This window comes from Dreissena polymorpha, chromosome 6, assembly GCF_020536995.1.
Source record: "Dreissena polymorpha isolate Duluth1 chromosome 6, UMN_Dpol_1.0, whole genome shotgun sequence".
Classification (NCBI taxonomy): domain Eukaryota; kingdom Metazoa; phylum Mollusca; class Bivalvia; order Myida; family Dreissenidae; genus Dreissena; species Dreissena polymorpha.
In genome coordinates, this window is record NC_068360.1 from 104,828,807 (window position 1) to 104,854,703 (window position 25,897).

Sequence of the window (25,897 nt, forward strand, 5' to 3'; positions counted from 1 at the left end):
TGTTTTTGTTAGTTGTTCGCTTGCGCACGCGTTCCAATACAGTTTTCTCTAAACTACGATAAACCTGATAACTGCCGCATCTGCCACATCCGCTGCGAGAAAGTTATATAATTCATGCCAGAATTCTTTACTATATTCATTCACAAATGGAAACATAATGTGAATATCGTGTTAAATGGAATATTTTTGAACGGAGCGTATATAAGAATCAATAAACAATGTTTGAAGTACACGTGTCGAGAAAGAGAAAGTTTTTGAATTATTAAAAAAGTCCACTATCTGCCGCGTCTTAATCACGTGTATTTTTGCTCAGCACAGGTCATTCATAATCTGAGGCTATAAATAGATGCGGGAAAATAACACTATTCTAATCAACAAGTATAGTCTTATATCTAGAGTCAAAGACACTATCACGCATATGTTGCGTTACCTCGTGGGTAGTGCTTGCTACTAAAGCGGGGTTATATTTGATATGTCTGGGAAACGTTCTTTTGTTCTCAACACGTAGCGGCGATATGTCATGTATTCTCAATTTCGCGGGTGATAACAACGCAATAGTATAAGGTTAAGCTTGTTTATATCCACAGTTCTCGATTTATTAAACGTTGAACATGAGTTGCGAAAATGCTGACTTTGAAATAAAGTTTGAAATTTACGTTTCTAAATAATTTAATTGAAAACAAAAGTTTAACTATTTTGTGTGTTTTTTCACTGCTTATTCGCATATTCACCGCATGAAATGTGTTATTATAGTCAAACCCCACATTAGTGTTAGAAGATATAAATTATACTACTTGAGTTCACATCATGTGTCCTCACATGGCTTATTATGAGTTTATTTCTCCACCATCGAATTATATCGTTTGTTAATATTTAACACGCAGTTTCTTTCGAAACATTCAAATCACAGTCATAGCCGTGCCATGCGAAAATAGGTCTTATGGCGTTTCGACCAGCGTAGCTCAAGCACAGCCTGTGTGTATGCATAGTCTGGTCATAGGCGATGCTGTCCGCTATAAAATCACTCAATGTTTTAGCGTTTCATTATGTATATCCTGACCAGATTGAGAGATGCGCAGGCTGGGTGGGCTATAGCTATGATGGGCGAAAATGGCATAAAACCCATTTTCGCATGACGTGGAATCTGAAACATATCTGCATCTCCAGTTGAATAGTATTCATACTGCCTAATATCCGTACTACTTTCTGCTTATGAATTTATAGGAGCCAAATATTAACTTAATATTTTTATTTATTAATATTGTAAAACAGACATACATCAAACAAATATCATATAATAAGTGTATGTTAGATCGGCATGTTTCACGTAGCACATTTACGGGTACATGTAATAAACAGCATTAAGACAGAAAACATGCTTAAGCGCTAAATACTCATCACTGAAATATTTAACAATATAATTTATTTATTCGCTTCTTTTTTTGTAAAGAATGGCATGATGTCAGTCTTGATATGTTCATGAGTGGTCGTCGTGATACGATTGTTATTCCATCCAGTTGACTTTGTACATTCTGTGAGTCTTCGGACTCTTGTGAAATTTCTGGATAACATTTATCACTTCCATTGGTGACTTCGCGGACATCTTCGTTGGTGGGTTTAGTGCGATGTTGTCTTCTTCATCTGACGATGATGCAGTATCTTCTACATTTGTTTCCATATCTCGGGGGGTCTTGCAAAATGTTGTTGTCGGATATGTCCTCGATTACTTGAAGATTGTTGCCGATGCTGGTGTAGTCGTCTGTGCTTTTAGACGAGCCGAATATGGCTGCCAGTCTTGCAAGTGGAATATCATCATCGGTATTGTCCGGCACTTCCTGGTAATCATCGCTTTCGTCGATAGCTTTGTCTTCTTTCCGGAATTCAGCATGCTTGAAACAGCTTTGGTGTTGTGGCGGTCGCTACCCACGTTGGCATTTTTCGCCGTTATCTGCACCTCTGATTCTTTGGGTTGTAACCCCCGTTCTCACAGAGCACCGACTTTACGACGATCATCCCGATCAAGCCACGATCTGAAAAAGGTTTGGATCGGGGCGGATCGAGGCCGATCGGAGTCTAAATCGAGCAATTTGGCAAATTATGGTCTTCATTTCTTCTTTTTTTTCTTCTTGTTTCTTGTTTGCCACGATCCCGCTACGCTTGTTTTGAGCATGTTCAAAATAAGCGTGGCGAGAGCGTTGAGCTCTCCGATCATGAAGACTCTACAGCGATCATACTGCGCTTATGAAGACTCCACTACATTTCTCCTGCGATTTGTCACGATCAGCCACGTTTTCGGCCACGCTTTGATCGTAGTAGTCTATGTCTGAACGGTGGTTTAATATTTGTCTACGGTATTGCATTCACACTAAGATTCTAGTAAAGTGATTAAGTCGTTCTTCAGATTACTCACTTAGAAACCCAGTTAACCTGATTTCCGTTAAAGTTCCCTAGCCTTTGTGAAGAGAAAAATTAACAAGAGCACCGCATAACGGGTGCCACGCTCGGCTGCGAAAGCGTGTCAGATTTTTTTAGAGGTCACAGTGACCTTGACCTTTGACCTAGTGACCCAAAAATGAGTGTGGCGTGTAGAGCTCATCAAGGTGCATCTACATATGAAGTTTCAAAGTTGTAGGTGGAAGCACTTTGATTTTAGAGCCAATGTTAAGGTTTTAGCACGACGCCGGCGGACGACACGACACGACACGACGAGCTGGCTATGACAATAGCTCGGGTTTTCTCCGAAAACAGCCTCGCTAAAAATTGAGCACAGAATCAATATCGTATAAGTCAATTTAGCTTCCTTGGATACGCATTATGTCAAAGATATCAAGAAGGTCAATGCATAACGGGTATTTGGATTTTGTTTTAACACCACATATATATCGGATCTGGCACGAGTTGTCATGTCATACCATATTTTATTAAACGAGCTAAGGAATTTTGTTAGTAAGCGAGCCTCTTGCGAGCTTACTTACGAATTTCCTGGACGAGTTTAATAAAATATGGTATGAAATGACGAGTGTCAGATTTTTTATCACATGCTTTTAAATGAGCAAATTAAACGTCTATTTCCAAGCAATATATGTCCCCTACCGGCTCCACCATTGTCAGAAATTCCACGAGTGTCAGATTAAAAAAATATATATATTTGTTGCCATAGCAACCAGAATTTTTGACGTAGGAACAAAATGAAATGACGTGCATAATGTCCATATTGCCATCTATCCATGTTTCAAAGCTCATAAAAAAAAATATGAAGAACTTTTAAAGTTATCCCAGGCTCCAGAAAACCACCTTTTTCAGCAGTATTTCTAGTCTATTTGTTGCCATAGCAACCAGAATTTTTGACATATGAACAAAATGAAATGACGTGCATAATGTCCATATTGCCATATATCCATGTTTTAAGCTTCATTAAAATATATGAAGAACGTTTAAAGTTATCGCAGGATCCAGAAAAGTTTGACAGACAGACAGACAGACAGGCAGACTCACAGACAGACGCACAGGGCGTAAACCATAAGTCCCCTCTGGTGAAACCGGTAGGGGACAATAAATATTTACGCAAACATAATGACAAATCCCGAATGTTGTTTACATTTTGTGACGTCATTTGACGTTGCAACGTCATTTCAGCAAAATAACAAAATAAGATTGGTCAATCGAACGAAAACTAAGCCAATGAATACGCTTAAAAAGTATATTACACATGTGCAAATTAAAAATATTCGTAATGGTTATATTACACGGGAAACAGGATATGGTATTTGATAAATTAACATATTCTATTTTAAGCTCATTTTGCGTTAAGAGCTATCTTTACGTAGATTTCAAGTATTTCGTTTGTTGCGCAAAATGATAATTATTTGGATGGTCATTGGATACACAGGGTTGAGAATGTTCACTGTTCTTTTTCGCGGAGGAACACTGTATATGGACACATCTTTCACAGGATACCACATTCCCCGTCTATCCATACAAAATGGAAGTTTGTGACCGGGCGTGGTTTATATCGAGTGTTATTGTGTTAAGAAACTGTCTGGCGGGGACATAGCGGACATGCTGGAATCGCTGTTACACATTGATCATTACATACGCTTGTTTAAAGCGATTTGTTCCAATCTGAGATGACAGTTTTTTCTGGGTTTTTTTTCTCATTTATCACCAGCGCGGCGGTTAAGAGATAAATACCAGTTCTATCGGTGTCTTAAAGCGTCATGTCACGCAGGTCAGTGGATATAAACTAAAATGGCCCTACTACATGACATTTTTTTGGAGCGGGCCACTTGACGCCAGCCTACCCGTAGAGCCTCGACAATCCAAGTCTATCATAGACCATGCTCAGATTGCTCTTTGTGAACTCGCGGACGATGCGGAGAGGGTCTTTGTTGTCGCCACTTGCATACTCAGTTTGCCGCTGAACATCAAGTTTGATCGCAGCGACGGGCTTACATGTCAATGCTTTGGTATTTTAGAAGCTTAAGACGGGCCTTTGTAATATCGTGAATTGCTTTAGGGCGGTCACTTTCTCGTTCCAACATTAAAATGAATGATTTAGTGAATTGTTTAAAGAAAGCATATCAAGCAGGCATGTCAATTTGTGCCCAATGTTCACGTCAGAAACCTGCTCGCGGTTTGTTTACACTGTTTTATGCACGCCGAAGTCACCTTTAGACGAACTGCTAGTTGCACAACGTTTGGTTAGTCTTACTTGACAGCTGTTTTCTTTCGACAAATAAGCATATTTACCTTTGTACTTGCTTGACATGACCTCCTTCGTACCTCGTGAATTTAATAAAGTGAAAAGATGGTTTTACTTAAATTTTAACAGAGCCGATGTTAACACGTCCGTTTTCGATCACCTTTCCTTCCCTTACCATAACATGAGGATACGAAACAAACAACACCTATAAACTGCCTTGTCTATCTATGTTTTTTTTTTATTCCGCTCCAATTGTTGCATGGTCTTGAAAAGTAGTCTCATTTCGACGTAAACCTGGAAATGGAAATGGCATTGCATGAAATTGTGTGGTTAACATTAAAAATAATATTTGCAAAAAAAAATGCGATACCCTAAGAAAATCTACATAATACGTACATAATTTAACAGCATTAAAATAGTTCAAGCCGTTCTAGAATTCCCATTAAACGAGTATATACCAGTTTCATATCAACATTGTATTTGCTCATAATAAACAAATACAAGAAAACAAATTGTTAAGACTTTTACATTCTAAAAATTTAGTTTTTGTTCATGACAAAAAGTAAATTGTGGGCTTTTTTGTACAAACTGATATTCCAAAAAGAAGAATTGTTATGTATAAAAAAGTAAGTTATGTGTTTCGTGTAAAACCTTACATATTCTTAAAACGAAGTCTTAACGCAGGAAAAAATATAAGTGAGATTTTGTGGGAACAAAATCTAATTCTCTATCCAGGAACACTGTAATCTGTAGCGATATGTTTAAAAACAGATATGATATAAAACCAGTCTTTAAGCTAGAAAAATATACATTTATGGAGGTTGTCTGTACAAACGGACATAGGGAGACAGGGAGTTGGATATAGAGCCTGCTCGAGATTGAGCTCAACCCACCCGTTTATCAACTGGCGTGCCATATGGTACTGGCAGTTCAACACATCGCTGAAAGTAATGAATTGCCGACGTGGTATCCCCTAGCTGCAAGTACGTCATGCTCAGCATACATAGGTTCATGGCGGAGAAGTCCGGATAATCTTAAATATTGTGTATACTTACATAGTGTATTTTAACCCAATCCACACGGTAGCTTAAGCATTTGTGTTTTTAAGTATCATTAGTTTATATCAGCGAAACAAGTCCTTTTAAGAAGTATGTAGCGCTTAGTATTTAAAGAATTACTCCAGAGCAATCCTCAAGTTCATCTACATAGAGGAAAAGACAGGGGATATATTTTCTTATTGTTGCTCGCCAATGTGCTGTAAAAAAATCGGACAATTTAATGATTGAATACATGTTTCTTATAACATCAAGAATCATTCCATTTTCTCAGTTTGAAGTTTTTCAACCAGACACCTGCTCTCCAAATAGAGTCAACGTCAACTGAACAATCAACAAATGAGCAAAACAGTTCACGTTTTTCAGATCTTAGTGTTTGGATTAAAATACATTGAGGGAAAATATATGGTCATCTGTTAAAAAGCAAGCTCGAAGACCGACTTTTTTTCGTTCAGTTAATTGTTTTCATTTAGAAAAATTCTAAACAAAACTTCGGGACGTGCGGTATTGCCTAAGGACAGACAAGTGCAATGCTTAATGCCTTCTACTCCGTTTGGGCATTAAATATAAATTTCTAAAATGTAAAATAATTAAAAAGTTTACAATTAGTATTTTCATTAATACTTATAACATTAAAATTATGTCTCAAATAAAAAAACATACTTTTTTCTGCCAGCAGAAACCAATGTAACGCCTGAAAGAAAAAAGGCAAAAAAATTAGTTGGGTTTGTTATTTGAGATTTTCTCTGTTTCAAACAGAATTTTAGTCACATCACAGTGTGTTAACCATCAATCAGAGGTAGGGTAGAATGGCCATAGAAAGGATCTCATTACAAATATCCAAACATGTTATGTGGCTGGGCGAGGAATAGAACCCACATCCTAGAAGTTGGAGTCTAGCACTCAACCAACTGAGCTTCTTTCCATTTCCTATATATTTACGCCCATTTGAAAAAAATAATGTCCAGGCATACTATCGAAATTAAGCTTAAGGTCCCGTCCACCTGTCCACCCATCGCGCATCCGTTGGTCTGTCATATGGAATGACAACATGCGAGATTAAGCGGTATGCGTCAATACTCAGACAAGCTCTAATTATAACTAACCTCTTCAAAAGTTGATGTCGGGTGATTAGTATAAAACGCTGCTGCAAACAGTCTCTCGTACCAGTTTAAGTTTGCTATCGCATAACACCTGCAAAACATATAACATTATATATGCTCATGCACTTTTATGGAACGCCATAGCTGTCTTACGTTGTCACATTTCTTTCTGTCTTCTTAAAAAGGTGTCGTATTATGTCAAACCGTCGTGTTATCTTGTCAAAATCATGTGCTGACTTGTCAAATACAGTCCTATTATGTCAAACAGTCGTGCTATCTTGCTAAAATCATGTGCTGACTTGTCAAAATACAGTTCTATTATGTCGAACTGTCGTGCTATCTTGTCAAAATCATGTGCTGACTTGTCAAAATACAGTCCTATTATGTCAAACAGTCGTGCTATCTTGTCAAAATCATGTGCTGACTTGTCAAAATACAGTCCTATTATGTCGAACAGTCGTGCTATCTTGTAAAAATCATGTGCTGACTTGTCAAAATATAGTCCTATTATGTCGAGCAGTCGTGCTATCTTGTCCAGATGTGGTGTTGACTTGTCAAAATACAGTCTTATCATGTCAAACAGTCGTGTTATCTTGTCAAAATCATGTGCTGACTTGTCAAAATACAGTCCTATTATGTCGAACAGTCGTGCTATCTTGTCAAAATCATGTGCTGACTTGTCAAAATACAGTCCTATTATGTCGAACAGTCGTGCTATCTTGTCAAAATCATGTGCTGACTTGTCATAATACAGTCCTATTATGTCGAACAGTTGTGCTATCTTGTCAAAATCATGTGCTGACTTGTCAAAATACAGTCTTATCATGTCAAACAGTCGTGTTATCTTGTCAAAATCATGTGCTGACTTGTCAAAATACAGTCCTATTATGTCGAAAAGTCGTGCTATCTTGTCAAAATCATGTGCTGACTTGTCAAAATACAGTCCTATTATGTCGAACAGTCTTGCTTTCTTGTCAAAATCATGTGCTGACTTGTCAAAATACAGTCCTATTATGTCGAACAGTCGTGCTATCTTGTCAAATCATGTGCTGACTTGTCAAAATACAGGCCTATTATGTCGAACAGTCGTGGTATCTTGTCAAAATCATGTGCTGACTTGTCAAAATATAGTCCTATTATGTCGAGCAGTCGTGCTATCTTGTCCAGATGTGGTGTTGACTTGTCAAAATACAGTCTTATCATGTCAAACAGTCGTGTTATCTTGTCAAAATCATGTGCTGACTTGTCAATATACAGTCCTATTATGTCGAACAGTCGTGCTATCTTGTCAAAATCATGTGCTGACTTGTCAAAATACAGTCCTATTATGTCGAACAGTCGTGCTATCTTGTCAAAATCATGTGCTGACTTGTCAAAATACAGTCCTATTATGTCGAACAGTTGTGCTATCTTGTCAAAATCATGTGCTGACTTGTCAAAATACAGTCTTATCATGTCAAACAGTCGTGTTATCTTGTCAAAATCATGTGCTGACTTGTCAAAATACAGTCCTATTATGTCGAACAGTCGTGCTATCTTGTCAAAATCATGTGCTGACTTGTCAAAATACAGTCCTATTATGTCGAACAGTCTTGCTTTCTTGTCAAAATCATGTGCAAACTTGTCAAAATACAGTCCTATTATGTCGAACAGTCGTGCTATCTTGTCAAAATCATGTGCTGACTTGTCAAAATACAGTCCTATTATGTCGAACAGTCGTGCTATCTTGTCAAAATCATGTGCTGACTTGTCAAAATACAGTCCTATTATGTCGAACAGTCGTGCTATCTTATCAAAATCATGTGCTGACTTGTCAAAATATAGTCCTATTATGTCGAACAGTCGTGCTATCTTGTCCAGATGTGGTGTTGACTTGTCAAAATACAGTCTTATCATGTCAAACAGCCGTGTTATCTTGTCAAAATCATGTGCTGACTTGAAACCAACACAGAGCAATGTGTACTATCCGATAAACGTCATAATTTTAAAATAGCTACCAATCTAAGATTGTTATATGTTTTGTGTTAAAAACAAAAAGCATGATGTAACCCCAACCGATTTTCAGATGTACTTTATTGGCTGAAAAAAATTTAAAACGTCCGGTTGTTGATCAGAAAGTTCATTTTTGAGCTGTGCAATCAGTGTAAACTTTATTTAAAAACAAAAATACTCGACAAGGTGTCACAAGGGCTGAATGACTTGCTGAGAAAGACCTAGATCATAGTATACCATTAAATAGTGTAATATGCACTGTTCTTGCATTTTTAAACCTTTTAAGTTAAAATATACTCAGTTCTACCAATTTTATATATGTGTATCTGTTATCACAGTATCACTACAAGTTCACGGTTTTATTTTTCAAGTTAAGATCTACCGAAGGATGCATTAAAAAAAACTTGTATTGCGAGTAGGAAATAAACAAGAGCTGTCAGAGGACAGCGCGCTCGACTATTCGAGTGCTTGCTTGACAGTATAACGTAAGCCATCATGGGGAAATTGTTCATATTCAATCATTTATTAGACGATCTTTCAAAAATAAAAAAAGGAAAAAAATAAAAATAATTATTTTTTTTGGGGGGGTGAGAGGGGGTATAATGTGGGATGTGGTCATTTATTAGACGATGTTTTCAAAAATAAAAAAAGGGAAAAAAATTGCGGGGGTAGGGGTGGAGTAGGGGGGGGGAGAGGGGGTATAATGTGGGGAAGGGTAATTTATTAGATGATGTTAAAAAAAATTGGGGGGGTTAGAGGGGGGGTATAATGTGGGGTGGGGTAATTTATAAGATGAAGTTAAAAAAAATTGGGGGGGGGGGGAGATTGGGGGGGATTCTGGGTATGGGCGTAGGGTATTGTTTGGGTGGAATACATTGTGGTATTCAGGTAAGTGTTGTTTTGTCGAAGTAATAATAAAATGTGATAATGAATAAAGAAGTTATGGCAATTTAAGCAAAATGTTCAATTAAAAGGGGCCATAATTATGTCAAAATGCTTGATACAGTGGTCTGCTCTTGTTTATAGGTTGGTTCATGTTGGTAAACAAGTATGCAAACTATAGAAGCAATATGTCAAAGGATGTAGGAAATATTTGGGGTAGTACGCAAAGTTTAACATAGATTTATCAATATCATATGCATATTCTAAGTATAAAAGGGGCAATAATTCTGTCAAAATGCTTGATACAGTTGTATGCTCTTGTTTATAGGTTGGGGTCATGATGGTAAACAAGTATGCAAAATATGAAAGCACTATGTCAATGCACGCAAAGTTTAACATAGATATATCAATTATATGCATATTCTAAGTATAAAAGGGGCAATAATTATGTCAAAATGCTAGATACAGTTGTATGCTCTTGTTTATAGGTTGGGGTCATGATGGTTAACAAGTATGCAAAATATGAAAGCAATATGTAAAGGGACATTGAAAATATTTGGGGTAGTACGCAAACTTTAACATTTGCTGCATATTATAAGTGGAAAAGGGGCAATAATTATGACAAAATGCTTGATAGAGTTGTCTGCTCTTGTTTATATTTATAGGTTAGGGTCATGTTGGTTAACAAGTATGCAAAATATGAAAGCAATATGTAAAGGGACAATGAAAGTAATTGGGGTAGTATGAAAACTTTAACATGTGCACGCTAACGGCACGGAACGGAACGTCGACGCCGGAGTGAGTAGGATAGCTCCACTATATATATTCAGAGATAATAGTCGAGCTTAAAATGCGAGTTAAAGTTTTAACAACTCGCAATTTTGTGCTAATTGATAAAAAAAGTAATTCGAGCCCTGTAAGCAGACGTTTAACTCAAGAGATATTGCCTTTCTAACTTCAATTTGACAATATTTGAGGTACATGTAAAGATGGACGTCTGAACTAAAACTTAAGAGTTGGTAATGTTATTTTGCAATGTTATGCAATTGATGAAAATTTAAACTTTCTAGTTTCCACCTCGTAATTGGTCCATGGCCAATAATACACATCTGGACAAGATAGCACGACTGTTCAACATAATAGGACTATATTTTGACAAATAAGCACATGATTTTGACATAATAGCACGACTGTTCGACATAATAGGACTGTATTTTGACAAGTCAGCACATGATTTTGACAAGATAGCACGACTGTTCGACATAATAGGACTGTATTTTGACAAGTCAGCACATGATTTTGACAAGACAGCACGACTGTTCGACATAATAGGACTGTATTTTGACAAGTATGCACATGATTTTGACAAGATAGCATGACTGGTCGACATAATTAGACTGTATTTTGACAAGTCAGCACATGATTTTGACAAGATAGCACAACTGTTCGACATAATAGGACTGTAACTTGACAAGTCAGCTTATGATTTTGACAAGATAGCACGACTGTGCGACATAATAGGACTGTATTTTGACAAGTCAGCACATGATTTTGACAAGATAGCACGACTGCTCGACTTAATAGGACTATATTTTGACAAGTCAGCACATGATTTTGACAAGATAGCACGACTGTTCGACATAATAGGACTGTATTTTGACAAGTCAGCACATGATTTTGACAAAAAAAGCACGACTGTTCGACATAATAGGACTGTATTTTGACAAGTCAGCACATGATTTTGACAAGATAGCACGACTGCTCGACATAATAGGACTGTATTTCGACAAGTCAGCACATGATTTTGACAAGATAGCACAACTGTTTGACATAATAGGACAAGACAAACTTATAGTTGAGGAATATTGTATTTAGGCAAAACCTTCAAGTGGCCTAGGTAATATTGTAATTTATGCAAGACCTTATAGTAATCTAGGAAATATTGTACTTAAGACAAGATCTTATATAGTAGTCTAGGAAATATTGTACTTTAAACAAGACATAATAGTAGTCTAGGAAACATTATATTTTAGGCAAGACAGTATTGTAGTCTATGAAACATTATACTTTAGAGAAGACCTCCTAGTAGTCTAGGAAAAGTTGTATTTTAAGCAATACCTATTAATAGTTTTGGTAATTTGTACAGTAGGCATAACATACTAGTAGTAGAGGAAATATTGATTTTAAGACAAGACCAACAAGTAGTCTAGGAAATATTTATTTCAGGCAAGACCTACTTAAAGTCTAGGGAATATTTTATAATGGAAAAGACCAACACATAACCTAAGAATAATGTTTTGTAAGGCAAGACCAACTAGAAGTCTAGGAAATATTGTATTTTATGCAAGCCCTACAAGTAGTCTAGAAAACATTGTATTTTAGGCAAGACCTTCTAGATGTCTAGCAAATATTGTATTTAAGGCAATACCAACAAGCAGTCTAGGAAAAATTGTATTTTAGGCAAGACCAACTTACAGTCTATGTAATATTGTATTTAAGGCAAGACCAACTTATTAGTCTAGGTAATAAAGCATTTTAGACAAGATCGACAAATAGTCAATATTCATTTAATGCAAGACCAACTTATCGTCTACATAATATTGTATTTTAGGCAAGACCGACTTGTAGTCTAGGTAATATTTATTTTAGGCAAGACCGATGTATAGTCTACGTAATATTGTACTTTAGGCAAGACTGAGTTATTCTCTACGTAATATATTGTATTTAAGGCAATACCAACTTATTAGTCTAGGTAATAAAGCATTTTAGGCAAGATCGACTAATAGTCTTATAATATTGTATTAAAGGCAAGACTGACTTATAGTCTATGTAACATTGTATTTTAGGCAAGACTGCCTTATAATCTATGTCATATTTTATTTTAGGCAAGACTTACTTATAGTCTAGATAATATTGTATTTTAGGCAAGATCAACTTATAGTCTATGTAATATTGTATTTAAGGCAAGACCGACATATAGTCTATGTAATAATGTATTTTAGCAAGACCAACTTATAGTCTATGTAATTATTATTTTAAGCAAGACCTACCAGCAGCCTAGGGAGTGAAAAGAGAAGGCATCATTGGGGTTCAGCATTACAGCACTCTGAAATCAACAAAGTACTTTGTTTAAACCAATGTAGTTCAATTCCACTTTATCAAAAGCCTTGAAGAGACCAAACAGTGCAAATACTGGGAATAAACAGCACTTGTTGTGTTGGGAAAGCTCATGCAAATGCTCCCAGAATTGTTATGGATTGCAGTTCTTGCCTCTCACAAGGCATACACCATGTTGCAAGCTTTTTTATAAGCAATGTTGAACCTTTTTTTGAAAACTGATATGATAACCCTTAAAAAATGTATGTGGAGAAAAATAAATATGTTTCCACATGTAAGATTATTAGATACCTTTTAACCATTGATGTAAAAAATATTAACCTATAAGTGGGCGATTAACACCTCTTGTATTACCCACATTAGTGTATGCACAACATAGTTACGTTAAATAAACATTATACAAAAAAGCTTTTTCCTATCAGGAAAAAAAATATTATTGCCACAAGTGACACATCTCCACGACTCATGTAGCAAGGTGTAAAAATTGGGCCCAAAAGTGTGATTAGATTTTACCCTAGGGTATTATTTGAACAAATTAGAGCAAAGCCTGTAAAGAACCACGATAAAATGTAACACATCCAATATTAAATATTTAAGCGTTGTGGTATCAGACGATGATTTATTAATTTTTTATATTTTGTTATACTATTTGGCCACCTGGGTGTGGTCAGTCATGATTCCAGGGCTCATGAATGGATGAAATTAAATTGACATGCAATTTAACATTGTAAGTACCAAATGGACATGGCAGTTTGCATATGGGCCTTGCTCTGTGAAAAAGGGGTTTAATACATGTGCTTTAAGTGTCGTCCCAGATAAGCCTGTGCAGTGTGCACAGGCTAATCAGGGTCTACACTTTCCGCCTAAACCCGATTTTTGCTAAGAAGAGACTTTCTTTAAACAGAAAATATCATAAAAAAGGAAAGTGTCGTCCCTGATGAGCCTGCGAAATAAAACATGCAAAAATGGTTGAAAATGACACTAGAGAAGCTGATACAAATGTTTATAGCATAAAAAAACAAACTTGTTCACATTTAAATCTGGAAACATTAAAAGTTTATTAACTGTTAACAAAGCCTTCAAGATGTATATCAAACATTGCTCATAGAAAAAGCTATAGTTGATAGCATTTCTATTTTAGTTATTGTTAAGGTCTCTATATTTTTATTTTAATCAATATATTGTTACTTTGAACTTAGATTTATCAAGTCCTGGTATATGTGAACTATCTAAAAAGCACTGCATGTAAATATTTTAGGCATGCGACCACTATTAAAAGTATCATATTTAAGAAAGTATAGCCATCAACAGGCATGACAAGAAAAAGGTATGAGCCATGCTCTGTGAAAAAGGGGTTTAATGCATGTGCATAAAGTGTCATCCCAGATTAGCCTGTGCAGTCCACACAGGCTAATCAGGGACGATTTTCCCACTTATATGGTATATTTGGTTTGCAGTTAGTCTCTTTTACAAAAAATCCATTTAGGCGGAAAGTGTTGTCCCTGATTAGCCTTTGCAGACTGCACAATCTAATCTGGGACGACACTTTTGGTACGTGCATTAAACCCCATTTTCACAGAGCATGGCTCATATGTATTTTCAACACACTGACATGGATATCATTGGCAAAGTTATTCACAACATCACATCAAGAAATTATCAGAAGGGACTTGGCAACAGCTATGGCATTAAAAAGAGCCCTGCTTTACCTTATGTACAGCCCAGTTATTCTGGTTTATTGATAGGGCCCTCTTGATGTACTTGAGCCCTTCGTAACAGCTTGGTTTCTGCACCTCCTTGTTGGTGTTCTTTCCTTTATCTACAGCTGCCCTCGCTAGTCGCCACAGAATCTCATCATCGTTTTCATCCTGGGGTATTACACTTTGTCATATAAACTACGCTGACATTGAAAAGCAAAATGCTGCCTGATATATTTTTATATCGGGTCAGTGGGTGTTTATAAAATTTATACATGAAAAGCAAGAAAAAAGGCAAAGTAATATTTTACGAATATCAAGTTCAAGTGCTAATGAGGTCATGAAGAACACTTCAAACTCTAAAGATCATGCTCCCAGTTATTTTATTTTAAGCCTCACTTGATATTTTATTAAATATTTTGTTTCTTTTTGCTGTAATTACATAATGAAATGAAATGTGACTGGAAAAGTTGCCAATAAATGTTTGCCAACGTATTGCCAATAATTTGTTTGATATCCCTTAGTGTTCTATTTTATAAATGACACCATCATATTTATTAGTGGTCTGCAACATTATCTCATGGCTAGATCGCCATTGCGATAAATCTCAGTAAAGGTAATAAAACAAGGGTGATATTGATCACCTGATATACTTTGAATTAAATATTATAAGACTGTTACAAAAGCAACCAGTCCTTATAAACCAGCTGTTGAGAAATAGTGTTTTGTGTTGGTTTGTGAAGGTTAAATAAGTAAAAATGTTCTAAGAACTCTGTCAGCTATTTTGGTACAATAAATAAAAAAAACATTGTAACAATTCAAGAGATGCATCTGTTAGGTAACTAGGTGAAATATGAACAGGAAGTTTGTATACTTTTAGTCTAATTTGTATGGGCTTCCCTAAAATAAAGTTATTTGCTTATATTTTCTCCTTTTCTCGCATGTTCTTAAATAGAACTAACCTTTCTTCTTACAATAATATTTATGCCCCCCTTCGAAGAAGAGGGGGTATATTGTTTTGCTCATGTCGGTCTGTCAGTCGGATGGTTTCCGGATGATAACTCAAGAACGCTTAGGACTAGGATCATGAAACTTCATAGGTACATTGATCATGACTGGCAGATGACCCCTATTGATTTTCAGGTCACTAGATCAAAGGTCAAGGTCACAGTGACTCAAAATAGTAAAATGGTTTCCAGATGATAACTCAAGAATGCTTAGGCCTAGGATCATGAAACTTTATAGGTAGATTGATCATGACTGGCAGATGACTCCTATTGATTTTCAGGTCACTAGGTCAAAGGTCAAGGTCACAGTGACTTCAAATAGTAAAATGGTTTCTGGATGATAACTCAAGAATGCTTACGCCTAGAATTATGAAACTTCATAGGTACATTGATCATGACTGGCCGATGACCCCTATTGATTTTCAGGTCACTAGGTCAAAGGTTAAGGTCACAGTGACTTGAAACAGTAAAATGGTTTCCGGATGATAACTCAAGAATGCTTACGCCTAGGATCATGAAAGTTCATAGGTACATTGATCATGATTGGCAGATGACCCCTATTGATTTTCAGGTCACTAGTTCAAAGGTCAAGCTCATAGTGACTCGAAACAGTAAAATGGTTTGCAGATGATAACTCAAGAATGCTTACGCCTAGGATCATGAAACTTCAAAGGAACATTGATCATTACTGGCAGATGACCCCTATTGATTTTCGGGTCACTAGGTCAAAGGTCAAGGTCACAGTGACTTGAAACAGTAAAATAGTTTCGGGATGATAACTAAAGAATGCTTACGCCTAGGATCATGAAACTTCATAGGTACATTGATAATGACTGGCAGATGACCCCTATTGATTTTCAGGTCACTAGGTCAAAGGTCAAGGTCACAGTGACTTGAAACAGTAAAATAGTTTTTGTGATGATAACTCAAGAATGCTTACGCCTAGAATCATGAAACTTCATAGGTACATTGATAATGACTGGCAGATGACCCCTATTGATTTTCAGGTCACTAGGTCAAAGGTAAAGGTCACAGTGACTCAAAACAGTAAAATGGTTTCCTGATGATAACTCAAGAATAATTAGGCCTAGGAGCATGAAACTTCATAGGTACATTGATCATCACTGGCAGATGACCCCTATTGATTTACAGGTCACTAGGTCAAAGGTCAAGGTCCCAGTGACAAAAACCGTATTCACACAATGACTGCCACTACAACTGACAGCCCATATGGGGGGCATGCATATTTTACAAACAGCCCTTGTTTATTTTAAGCTACTTGAAAAAATACTAATTTACGTTCAAAGTATAAAATAACTCAACAGATATTTTAATATTGTCTTCATTGAACACCTATGAATGTGAAAATTATTTGTAAAATGTTTGGTTTTGTCCTAAGTTTTGCTGTTGCAGTTTTTTTGCAAGTTTAAGAACAAAATATTAAAACCAATGAAATTTGGATTAAAAATAACTATGTGTGCGAAACAGATTGCCCCCTACTGCACTTTGAAGCCCCACATACACTTATTTAGACAAGAAACCGTCGGAGACGGGTGATGCTCCCCAAAGTTTTTTTTTGTCACAATATTGCACTATATATTCAGATAAAAGGAAACGTCTTGAGGGCACAGTAGTTGGGGGACAATAAATTTTTTTATAGAAAATTTCAAAGAGCCATTACTCTGTGAAAAATCATCCGACCAGAACCCGCTGATAATATGCACATCTCCTCTTGGTAGTGAAGATTCCCACAAAGTTTCATTGAATTCCGGTCATTAGTTGCCGAGAAATCGCCCGGACAAGAATTGCACTATATGTACAGTTAATGGAAAATTTCAAAGGGCCATAACTCTGTGAAAAATCATCCGACCAGAACCCGCTGATAATTGCACATCTCCTCTTGGTAGTGAAGCTTCCCATAAAGTTTCATTGGATTCCGGTCATTAGTTGCTGAGAAATAGCCCGGACAAAAATTTTGCACGGACGGACAGACAGACAGACAGACTGACACACACACGGACAGACGAAGCGGCGACTATATGCTCCCTCCAAAATAAACTTTGGGGGAGCATAAAATCAGTGTTAAGTCCAAGGCCCATAACTTCATAAAAAAAATGGACAGGAAGGAAAACTTAATCTTGAAATCATGTCCAGAAAACTGTTCATATTACCGGTATTTTTAGGAAAAATACTAGTAAAAAACAGTAACTTCGGCAAAAATGATGGACCGGAATGATATTCAAATTTGAATTGTTAGTCATGCAGGTAGACTCACACCCCAACAATCAGACAAATATCTGAAAGCGTTTAGGAAAAAAGTCCAGAAAAGTGTTATTCTAGATAAAATGTCTTAGTCAACGCCTGTGACTTCGCCAAAAATTAATGGACCGTAACGAAAATGATTTGTTAGTCATACTTGTAGACTCACACACAAAATATCAGGTACATTATCTTGAAGCAGTAAAAAAAACACTCTGGAAACAGAAGGGCGGACGGAAAGAAGGGCAGACTGACGACAGTCCAAATGCTGTATGCAACCATTCTAGGTACATAAAAATACAGTGTGATTAATTTACTTCTGCAAATAAATAAGAATATCAATGATGAAATTGAAGTAACAGTGAACATTTTAATTACTTCTTTAAAAACAAGAAACTGTCAGAGACGGGTGATGCTCCCCAAAGTTTTATTTAGTCACAATATTGCACTATATATTCAGATAAAAGGAAACGTCTTGAGGGGCATAACTTTGGACAAAATAATACGATGGATGGTTTAGCAACTTAAAAATTTCAAAGGGCCATAACTCTCTAAATAAATCATCTAACCAGAACCCACAAATAACATGCGCATCTCCTCAAGGTAGTTATGCTTCACATAAAGCTTCATTGAATTCCAGTCAGTAGTTGGGGGAACAAGAATTGCACTATATGTACAGTTTATAGATTATTTCAAATTTATTTATTTATTATAAATTTCAAAGGGCCATAACTCTGTGAAAAATCATCCGACCAGAACCAGCTGATAATATGCACATCTCCTCTTGGTAGTGAAGCTTCCCATAAAGTTTAATTGAATTCCGGTCATTAATTGCTGAGAAATAGCCCGGACAAAAATTGTGCACGGACGGACACACACACGGACAGACGAAGCGGCGACTATAATTATGCTCCCCCAAAAAAATTTGGAGGAGCATAAAAACTAAAACCTCTAATTGTTATACATGTATTAGGATATTTTTATACTTTCATTTAAATGTAATTTTTAAATAAGTATTAATCTCTTTGGCTATAGAAAATTGCGTCATGCTATGACATGAGGAAGGTTTGATCGCCCCAATGGATATGAATACGAAAAGTTAGTTTTGCAGACTGTTTTAACAATAAAATATTGTATTTGAAACGGTTTAAGGAAGGTAACTTGTTTATAATATACCTTATGTTTTTCTAGCAGTTTGTAAAGTTCCTCTTTTTTGTCTTCATAATATAACCTATCAGCAGTCTCTAATAGTATTGTATGGGCATCTTTTTCAGATGTCTTGCTTTTTTTAATGCCACCTGAAAAAAAGTGTTTAACCTTAAAGACACTGACATATGAGCCCTGGGCTTAATGCATGAGCGTAAAGTGTCGTTAAAGGCTTATCAGGGACTACACATTCCCCACCTTTAAAGGGGCCTTTTCACAGATTTTGGCATGTTTTGAAGTTTGCCATTAAATGCTTTATATTGATAAATGTAAACATTAAATTTTAAAAGCTCCAGTAAAAAATCAAAAATAAAATTTAAAAAGGGAAAAAAGTAGCCCGCAGCAGGGCTCGAACCAGTGACCCCCGGCATCCTGAAGTAAAAACGCATAGGCCAACTGAGCTATTCTTCCAAGCATGCTTAGGATCCGTATTTTATACATTATATAAGCAGTCTTCGTAGTTTCACAAATTTACACGACAACAACAGAACTCTCCAAATTATTCAATCGTTTCGCGTTGCAACGCTTTATAATTTTTAGGTTTTTATATCGTCAAAAGATGCATATAATGGCTATATTAGACCATGGCAAATGCTCAGTAATACTGTTTCCTCACAAATATCATAACTAAACCAAAAATTTGCGAATCTGAAACAACTTTTTTCAATTTTGTCAATTTACCAAACCGTGAAAAGATCCCTTTAAACAAAAATACCATAACAGCGGTAATTGTATTCCTGATTAGCCTGTGTGGACTGCACAATCTAATCTGGGACTATGGCAAGCGAAATGCACATTAATTCCTTAAACCACGGTTTAACAGTTAACTATATAGTTAAGATACTTTGAACCCGGGTTCAAAGTGCCGTTTGCACATTAATTCCTTAAACTCGGGTTCAAGACTTTGAACCGCGGTTCAAAGTCTCTTAACTATATAGTTAAGAAACGACCAATGAAATCTTGACATTTGCCTTCTAATTGTGGATTAAGCTCCGCTGATTGGTTGTCTCTGAATTACTTAGATAAGAGATTTGTATCTATCTTTAGACACACTTTGAACCGCGGTTCAAACTCTTGAACTCGGGTTTAAGGAATAAATGTGCAAACGGAACTTTGAACTCGGGTTCAAAGTCTCTTAACCCTATAGTTAACTGTTAAATAATTAATGTGCATTCAGCGCGTCTTAACCCCAGTTTAAGACTTTGAACCGCAGTTTAAGACTTTAAACTGCAGTTTTAGTCCGGCAGAAAAGTGGTCATTTTTCACTTAATCCGACATTGAGGTGTATAGTAAATGTTAAAGTGTGTTTTTCAGGGGACATGTTACTGATGAAGAATCTTAATGATGCCGGGCTGGTATCTTTGAGGGTTTTGAGAAATTCAAGATGGCGTCTAAGATGGCGGCAATTTTCAGTCTTTTTTGTTTAAAAATATAAATATGCATTATTTTATGTATTATAATGTAATTGTTATATTGTTTTACATGTTAAATATGAATAATGAAGTGAAAACGTGTGTTATATAAACTAAAATGGAAATGACATCGAAAATGGCTGCCAGAAGCAAGATGGCAGCTCAAAAATTGCTCCTTTAACCAAGATAAAATGTATTGAAGATCTAGATATTCAATTTTTCTCATAAGAATAATGAATATTGAAAAATAATACAATTTGGTAGCAATTTAATGTTTAATAATGGTTCAATAAATGAATTTTAATTAAACATATGTAGAGTATAATATAACAAGAACATATTGGCCTACTCCTGACCATTGGAGAAAAGTTATATTATCTTTGTGTACAGAAGCAGCAATTTTGTAAAAGTTATGGTGTGTGTGATGAAAAAACACCGTTCTCATAAATGTTAACAAGCACGTTATGTTTCAATTGAAACACCATAATATGTATTATTCAACCTTTGTTCGTCAAAGTCATGATCTAGGCACATTTTTCAAACATCATGGCATAAAGTAGTATGTATACTAGTTTAGCTCATGTTGTGAGTTGTCGTCTAACTAACGTTATGTTCTAATGTAAATATTAGTTCAGTTCCCATGTTTGTTTTTCAAACCAACAATAACATAATACATCTTTCCTTTATAATCAACACAGTAAGTTATCTAACGGGCGTGCTTTTTCTGCTCATTGTTACATTGTGTTACATCAACTTGAACCTTTGACAAGCGCAGAAGATAGTAAATGGTAGTCGCGCTTGATTACGTGAGCACTGAAGTGTTGAACATTGGCTATCGCTTGTACACCCACATTTGATCATTGAGTGGAGCTAAAGCAACATTTGATGCTATTGTAAAGGGTAAAAGTGTGTTTGACACCTCGTCCTTTCGCCAACCATAATCACATGGATCCAGATCTGGTGGGTATGCATCTGATGCGTGTTTCCAAATACACGCCTGAATGTGAGCATGTTTCACATTTTCATAGAATGCTTCCGTGGTTTGCGACAAGCAAGCTTGCTAGCAATGGCATAGCCTTACCCGACTTGCCTACCCTGGCTGACCAAAGGATTCGTCTCGTAATAGACATTTGCTCTGTATCAGGATTTCCATAGCATGCTGAGACAAATTTACTCGCTTCCTTCACAACTTTTTTCATACAAGCCGTCATCTCGCCTTACAGTCTGATGGACTTGCCTGTGTTTAGCATCTTAATTACTGTACCCTTACCGATACCAAAATATCCAGCCACACTGTTGCATCCAGATATAGTGTAAGCAGACAGAAGTCGGTCGCAATATTTATATGCTTTTGGGCAGTTTTGCGATTGTCTATAACTGCTCTTTCTTTCACCGATTATTTCATGATGACCAATAATGACAGTTTAAGAACAACATAGTCATGTAACAACAAAACAAACACGTCTGTCTCAGCAGCTACCACAGAAATGCCAGTGTGTTCTGCTTCTACAGCATCAATCATTTGCCTTATCATAATACTGTAAGCTTCTTCGTTGTTGTTTTCAGAATTCAGATCATTATGACACCTTTATATATTTCAGTGGGCGTATCATGATCTCCTGTAACGACTAATGTGTGTGTTTGAGTGCACAGGTGGTGAAATTCTTTGTCTGTGCAAAAAGCTTTACAGATCAGAGGGATCAGCTGTTGTTTGTTCTCAGTGACACCTATCATAACCTTCTGTGTTGGTAATGCCATGTCATCCATTAGTTTGAAAACCCTTGAGGCATTAGATTGTCTCCCTGACCTCGCCACACTCTTGGTGCTGAACTCCATGTATCGGTAAAACACTAAGTAGACATCATATTTATTCAGAATTTGTCTTATATAAGATTTAAAGTTGTCAATATAGTCACGTATTTTTCCGTCGAACGGCCAGTGACTGATATACAGGACAGCAGATCCATCAATTACTGAACATGTGATCTTGCTTTCAATGTGCCGCTCAGACACTTCTACTTTTAATTGATTCTTTAGCATAGATTTGGTTTTTCCTATTCTGAGTAAACATAGCAGTAGGTACTGGAGCCGATTCATGGTTTAGTATATCTTTAATGTCAATTTCCCTTGAACTAGCTTGTAAGCCAATCACTCCTGAATAAATCAGGTTGATGTCATACACTTTGGTGTCTGCAACCCTAATGTGCTTTCGAGACACAACCTGGGTCTCAATCTTTTTAGATATTGACCCATTGAAATTGTCCGGCCATGAGTTTTTGAATTCAATCATTTGGGCTTTACCAATATATATTGCGGGATCAAAATCAGCAGACGGTGATGCTATTGTTCCAGTCAAAATGTTCACTAGACTGTGTGGATGCTTGCTTGGATCCCACGGATCAATACATTCTGCCAACTTTCTCCGAATACTTGCTTTATCTTTAGCATCTGCATTAATCCTCCATCACTTTTCTTCTTTGTGTTGCTCATTAGTGTCCACAAAATTGGCACTGCTCATTTCTCTCAGATCTTCTTTCAAACTGCTGCAAATATGCAGACTCAAACTCCAAACCTTGACAGTTTCAGGTTTAAGTGTTGAACCTATAATTCCCTTCTTGCCATGGCCATATCTCATAAAAGTTGTTTCTATGAACATGTCGCTCCATATGGCATTCCATATCCCCGGAACATGTCTCATGACATGCACACCCTTTAAGAACTTTTCTTGTGCGCTTTCAGGCATTTACCCCATTGAACTCAGGTAATAGAGGATATATTTCGCGTAGTTTGGGTGTGCAGCGACAAAGAAGTAGGGTAACATTAGCTTAACTGATGCCAAGTGCAGCGGCCAATCACCTTCTCTTTCTGCACAAACATACATCATTACAACACATACCGCCATAATCAAACAATCAACCCACAATTTAGACGTACGACTGGCAGATGCATTTCTAGATTGTCGGTGAATACCTTGCACAACAATTCCTCTGTCACAATTCAAAATGCCCGTACATTTTGTGGATATTTCTTCCCATTTAGGAGTTTTGACACTACAGCAAATGTTGACTCAATCAGCTCTTCCAACCCACTAATTGCCATAAGCGTTCCCACTGACCCAACAAAACTCATCAGGAAGTGCATTCCATCGAGACGTTGTATTACATCCTGAGACTGCTCAGGGTATGCCCAAATAATATCGACTGCAACTCTATATAGTTGTAGGTCACTGTAAACACAGTGAAGTTCTGACCGTACTGTAATGATAAACTGTAATTTAATATATTAGGAACATAATGAATAATTATTATTAATGTATTTGTGTATTCCATGCTAACCAGATGTTAATCAAACGGGTGTAAATCATTTGCGCTATTAATGAATATGTGTTCATGATGTTTGCACATTGTGCATTATGCAGTACATGTGTATTTTAATACGGTTTCTTAGTTTGCATGTCTGTAATACCTTTGTTTGAGTAAAATAATATATTAAAGGGATTTTAGTTGCTAATATTGAATGTTATTTACAAAATGCCATTCTGAAATACAATAAGTCCAGTTTGAAGAGCATGAAATTCCGATTCAATGATGTAGAATCGAATTTTAAATGAAATTATTTGAATGAGTGACCATAATGGCAGCCATTTTGCGTATACTTTTATAATTTGGAATTTTAATTCGATAAAATCACTTCCCAAACTTCAACCATCATAACAATATTCAATTTTTTGCTGAATAGATCCAAAAATAAGGATAAATTCATTATCATACCACCACTAACGTAAAAAAGCTGAAAACGGCGGCCATCTTGGACGCCATCTTGGATTTCTCAGAACCCTCAAAGATACCAGCCCGGCATCATTTGGACTCTTCATCAGGACTATGTCCCCCATCAAAAAACACTTAAACATTTACTATACACTTCAATGTCGGGTATATGTCATTTTCTGCCAGACTATTTAAGACTTTGAACCGCAGTTCAAAGTCTCTTAACCCTATAGTTAAGAGAGGAATTAATGTGCAAACGGCACGTTGAACTCAGGTTCAAAGTTTCTTAACTATATAATTTACTGTTAAATAATTAATGTGCATACCGCGCCTCTTAACCGCAGTTCAAAGTCGCTTAACCCTATAGTTAAGAGATGACCAATGAAGTCGCGGCATTTACCTTCTAATTGTATTTTCAGCTCCCCTGATTGGTTGTCTCAGATAACAGATTTGTATCTATTTTTAGACACACTTTAAACTGCGGTTCAAAGTCTTGAACCGGGGTTTAAGGAATTAATGTGCAAACGGCACTTTGAACCCGGGTTCAAAGTATCTTAACTATATAGTTAACTGTTAAACCGCGGTTTAAGGAATTAATGTGCATTTCGCTTGCCATATGGGACGAAACTTTACTCACATGAATTAAGCCCAGTTTTCCGAGATCACAACTCATATAATAATTAACAACAGATTTCATGGCATAAAATAAAATATACCCTGATGTGAGGATAACTTGACTCTTATTGGCGTCGCACTGAAGTGCGGCGACTCGTATGTAATACGTTGTTTTTTTTCGCTTATGGGAGGAGAAGTTATTTTATGGATCAATGTATATATTTTTGTTGTCAGAGTATCTTGCATAGTGGTGATTTTTTGTGTTAATATGTGTAAATAAGTACTGCATTTGTGCCTATTACATTTACTACAACATTTATTGCCAATAATGCAAAGCTAATTCTTTTAATTAATAACTGATCACAGGGACTGGGCAATAATAAAAGATCACAGGGAATGGGCAAATACGCGAACCGGTGAAACTTTGGTTTTGTATAAAAACAAAACATAATCAAAATATATTTATTTTGTGGTTTTTCTAACAATGGCGCAGACTTTTGCTGTTCGAGTTTTGGTTAACGCGTATTTCTTCAATTTTACAAGACCACAGCGATTACATGGTTTATTGCTTTATTGATAACCGTTACACTACAGTCACTTATTAATATCTTAGTTAGAAGGTGATTTTTCAAGCGGTTCCGTAGTGTAGTGGTTACACGCTCTCTTCACATGTGAGAGGCCCAAGGTTTGAGCCCCAGTAGAATCAAATTATTTTATTTGTGTTCTATGTTAACTTTTGGTCTTGATGTAGACATTTTAGTTTAAATAAATATGCTGTTTTATTGTAACCATTTTTTGTTTTTATTATCCCATGAAATATATGTGTGAGTGGGTGGGGGGTTCGTAAACACATTAAAACTTTTACAGTGTTTTCATATCAATGAGTACTCAACCCCTATCGTAGATGAGCAACGTAAGAATAAGTTCAGAATCATCTCCCCTTGAAGTTGAGAAAAATATGAAATTACGCTTACAAGATGAAACCTACACAGTTCTGTTCCATTAATGAAAACTGCACACGGATGCCAGTAAAAAAAAGGAAACCAATGTAAATAAAATGAACTATGAAATATTTGGGGGTTA

General features: G+C 36.3%; 1 protein-coding gene across 1 annotated transcript; it reads right to left on the bottom strand.

The window, feature by feature from the left end:
- Nucleotides 1-1,637: 1,637 nt before the first annotated feature.
- On the bottom strand, nt 1,638-22,268 carry LOC127835971 (regulator of microtubule dynamics protein 1-like). The gene is made up of 8 exons (XM_052362388.1): nt 22,121-22,268; nt 18,991-19,112; nt 14,561-14,719; nt 12,785-12,840; nt 6,864-6,951; nt 6,421-6,451; nt 5,596-5,735; nt 1,638-1,889 (listed from the first exon to the last, which is right to left on the bottom strand). Exons 1-8 carry the CDS (start codon nt 22,266-22,268, stop codon nt 1,638-1,640), a joined length of 996 nt encoding a protein of 331 aa, XP_052218348.1.
- Between the last annotated feature and the right edge of the window lie 3,629 nt (nt 22,269-25,897).